Here is a 3,830-nt window from a genome sequence, read left to right as displayed (position 1 = left end):
CCCCCCCCCTTCCGTGGAGGTAAGGGGGTGGGTCACATATACAGGACTGCCAAGCGTCTCCCAAGGCAGTGTTGCCAGATCACTGAGGCTTTTCAAACGTAGTTCTGGCCGGAGCGTCGTACTTGTAAGACTCTTCCCTCCCTAGGAGGAAATTTTGGGCCCCGTAACAGAACAAAATTTCCTATTACTCGGGCTTACCAGTGCCCTTCTAATAATTACTAACTGATGCACAGCTGAGATTTGTACCAGGGGCTTTCAGTATGTTCATCACACATGTTTTTCCCATGGTAACATGTTCAGTTCTTGATTCTATTGCTTACTGACAGGCTGGTATAAGAATTGTTATTATTTTTATCAAGTAATAGCATCAATTTTTGTAGCATGTGAACATGTTCTACCTACTGTCAGATGTCACTATGGAATGCTTAATATTCCATCTTCATATTAAGGAGGTCATGGATTTGAAACCTAGTCCAGAAACCACCTGTCCTGACAGAGGTTTCTAGTGGCTTTGCTCAGTACATCCAGGCAAATGCTAGGATAGCACTTGAAGTAAGCCATGACTGCTTTCTCTCACATATTTCCAAATTCATCATTCACAAATCATCAGACCATTCCTCAATGTGTAACATGAAACCAAGAATATCCTGTTCTCAACCATACACTAAGAATGCAGTTCACTGTAATTTTGTGAACGGGTAAGTACCTTATTTGTTCACAATTTTATATCCACTGTTTTACTGTTTAAACTCTTACAGTTGCTGACTATCTTATGGAACTGGTTCAGAAAAGCAACCTGGGTCTTCAGCTAGGGTTAGTCCAGACAGCATATGCAAATGGAAGCTCCACCAATTACATATCCAAAACATTGGTAAGATATCTTCTGTATATAATGTTAAGTAAGGAGAAACCCTGCAAGATAAAATTGTGGAAGAAATATTCTGTAATTGCAAATGGAGGGAACACTTAATACAGAAGTGAAAATAATTTACTTTTAGTACCGGTTCTAAGCAGATACTCTGAGAAGAAGTGTTAAAGGAGTTTAAAGACAATTTCAAAGTGGTTCGGTGTTTTATAAATGTTTTCTCCATGATTATCAAAGAATCTAAAAGAAATAGGTGATGATTTTAGTTGGTCTGGCTCAGTAAGTGATGGAAACAGCACATTCAGACTTGTATACATCTCTGCTGAAGCACCAATAAAAGCATTTGTCTGTCAGTCTCTCTGTATGATTGATGCATTGGTGGTAAAGGGCACAGATTATCCTAGTGGGGTCCACATAGTTCCCTGACCCCAGTGGTCATTGTATTTCTATCAATGGGAGTAAGGTGTTCAGCTGGAGATCACAGAAGAATGCAGCCTGTTTATTTAAAATGTTCTTGTCAGCCCAAAATGAGCCTGAAGGTGATAAAAGAGAGTACTGTGTAACATGAACAGTAAATCTTTTAAAATATGAAAACTTAACATAAATTTTCCCCATTTTCCTTAAATATAGGCCTTGAGGGGTGGGGGGGAAGTTACAAAAATGTGTATAGTATCGGATAATAATGCCCACATGTAATAAATGATTATATATATATATATATATATATATATATATATATATATACACAGTCTATATATCACAGTACCAATATCAGGATATCACATAATTTATAGTATGTAGTATAAGGGTCATGGACATGAGACTATGAGACTTGGAACGTGGAATGTCAGAAACATGTATAGGGCAGGTTTGCTCAGGGCAGCGGCAGAAGAAATCTTAAAATATAAGTTAGATTTAGTGGGAGTACAGGAGGTCTGGGACGGAGAATATACATTTTTCTATGGAAAGGGGAATGAAAATCATGAATTAGGTAAAGGCTTTTTCATACAGAAGAAAATCCTGTCATCAGTTACAAGGGTAGAGTTTGTTAGTGATAGGATATCATATTGTGACGTGTATGGCGTAGTGGGAGGTGGGGGTCGTGTGAACTCTGTGATCTCGCGAGTGACGTCACATACCCCCACTCCGTCCATCAGTGTGCAACGCTCGGTAGACAACCCTTTCCCTGCGGTGACGTAACATGGGACGCCGCAGTTGCTACGTAGCCGTGAACAACTCCCGGCAGCGCTGCCCAGCAACGCCTTTATAAACACTGCGGGGAGTCCATGCAACGACTGTTCCTAGGCAGTCAGTAAACACAACGTTATGCAACAGTGGTGCTTATTACGTAACTGTTTTCTGTGTTGTCCGTAACGGGGCTAAATAAGGAGCAGCGAACAATATTCACAGTTAGTTACTAGTTAGCCAGCAGTGAGTCAGTGAGTTATGAGTTAGCCAGGGAGTCAGCAGTGAGCAGTTAGAAGTGAGTGAGTGATCAGCAGCCGCCGAAGACAGTTGAAATGTAGCCGTCACCGTAAACAGTTGAATTGGAACAGTCACTGAGTTCAGTTGTAGCGGAAAGAAGAATATCGGAACGTGTGATTAGAAGTGATAGTGTGAGAAGCAGATGCTTGGCTCACAAGAGAAGTAATTGGGAGTGTGTGACACAGAGACACTGGAATAGCTCCCGTATCGTACTGTGAATACGTGTAGACTACTGAGGACTGGGTGAACAGATTATTGTGTAGGGTTGTAAATTCTTTAAGCCCGTAACAATGTCATACGCAATTGTAGCCGAGACTTGTAGGTTGTTAAATAAACCAGTTAACAATCTGAAGGCGTCTTCAGTGGCAAAAACACGTTACAATATATAATACAGGGTGGGACGTTGAAACTTCCTTTCTGTGAAGACGCATTGTGAAGGGAGGGGAGGTAGCAGAAAAGTGGCAATAGGCTCGGCGAACACAGCAGTCACGGAAGTTTCTGTCTAATACCCCTCAGTAGGAAACATGAGGTGGATGAGTGAGCAGCGTATGTTTGCTGTTGAAGCCTATTTTTTTAACAACCATTCCTACGTGGTGGTTCAGCGTGCATTCCATACTCACTTCGGAATTAAGCCCAGAGGTCCGATTCCCGACCAGAAATCGATTGTTTTGTGGGTAGAGAACTTTAGGACAACCGGGAGTGTGGTGGAAAAAATCATCAGGATGACACCGGACTGTTACGACACAAGAAAATGTGGAGGCAGTTCGACAGTCGATTTTGAGATCTTTTTCGAACCAGCTCTTGAAGAAATGCATCTAGGAAATGTCTGGTTCAAACAGAATGGTGCCCTGTACCACACAGCCCGAGCTTCAATGACAGTTTTGAGGGCAAAGTTCCCCGGATGGCTCATCTCGCTTCGAGGTGACATCCTGTAGGCAGCACACTCCCCTGATCTAATGCCCTGTGACTTTTCTTTATGGAGATACCTCAAGGCAGAGGTTTTTAAACATCGCCCCACAGCTGAAAAATGTTTTTCGGCAGGAAGTAGCCCAAATTCCGGTGCACATGTTGGAACATGCAGAGGGGAACTTCAGAAAATGGTTGCATCAGTGCATAGACAACGGTGGCCACCACCTTCTAGATATTTTGTTAAACCTATATGATTTAAAACTTTAAAGTATGTTCTTTCATTAGCTAAACATAAATTTTGTCTATTGGCAATAATTTTTCTTTTATTTGCCTTCAAAAAAGGAATTTTCTGCGCCCCACCCTATACTAAAAGGTCACTAGTGTGATATCATTGTTATGAATGTTGACGCCCCAACAGAAGATAAATTGATGACATAAAGGACAGGTTGTATGAAGAACTAGAACATGTATTTCATAAATTCCCAAAGAACCCTATGAAAATTTTGTTAGGAGATTTCAATGCCAAAGTAGGGAGGGAATGCATTTTCAAACCAATGATTGCGAGATTGGA

At 41.3% G+C, this 3,830-nt stretch overlaps 1 protein-coding gene across 1 annotated transcript in view; it reads left to right on the top strand.

Annotated features, from left to right (window-relative positions):
• Window positions 1–3,830, top strand: part of LOC111868187 (phosphoacetylglucosamine mutase) — a 41,607-nt gene that overhangs the window by 22,414 nt on the left and 15,363 nt on the right. The window contains exon 8 of the mRNA XM_023858621.2: window positions 759–871. Coding sequence (XP_023714389.1) covers window positions 759–871 — 113 coding nt within the window. The remainder of the gene's footprint in view (window positions 1–758; window positions 872–3,830) is intronic.

Source organism: Cryptotermes secundus, unplaced genomic scaffold (assembly GCF_002891405.2).
Source record: "Cryptotermes secundus unplaced genomic scaffold, Csec_1.0 scaffold52, whole genome shotgun sequence".
In the NCBI taxonomy this organism is placed as follows: Eukaryota; Metazoa; Arthropoda; class Insecta; order Blattodea; family Kalotermitidae; genus Cryptotermes; species Cryptotermes secundus.
Note: the sequence above shows the minus strand (reverse complement) of the source record. Positions and strands in the feature narration are given on the sequence as shown.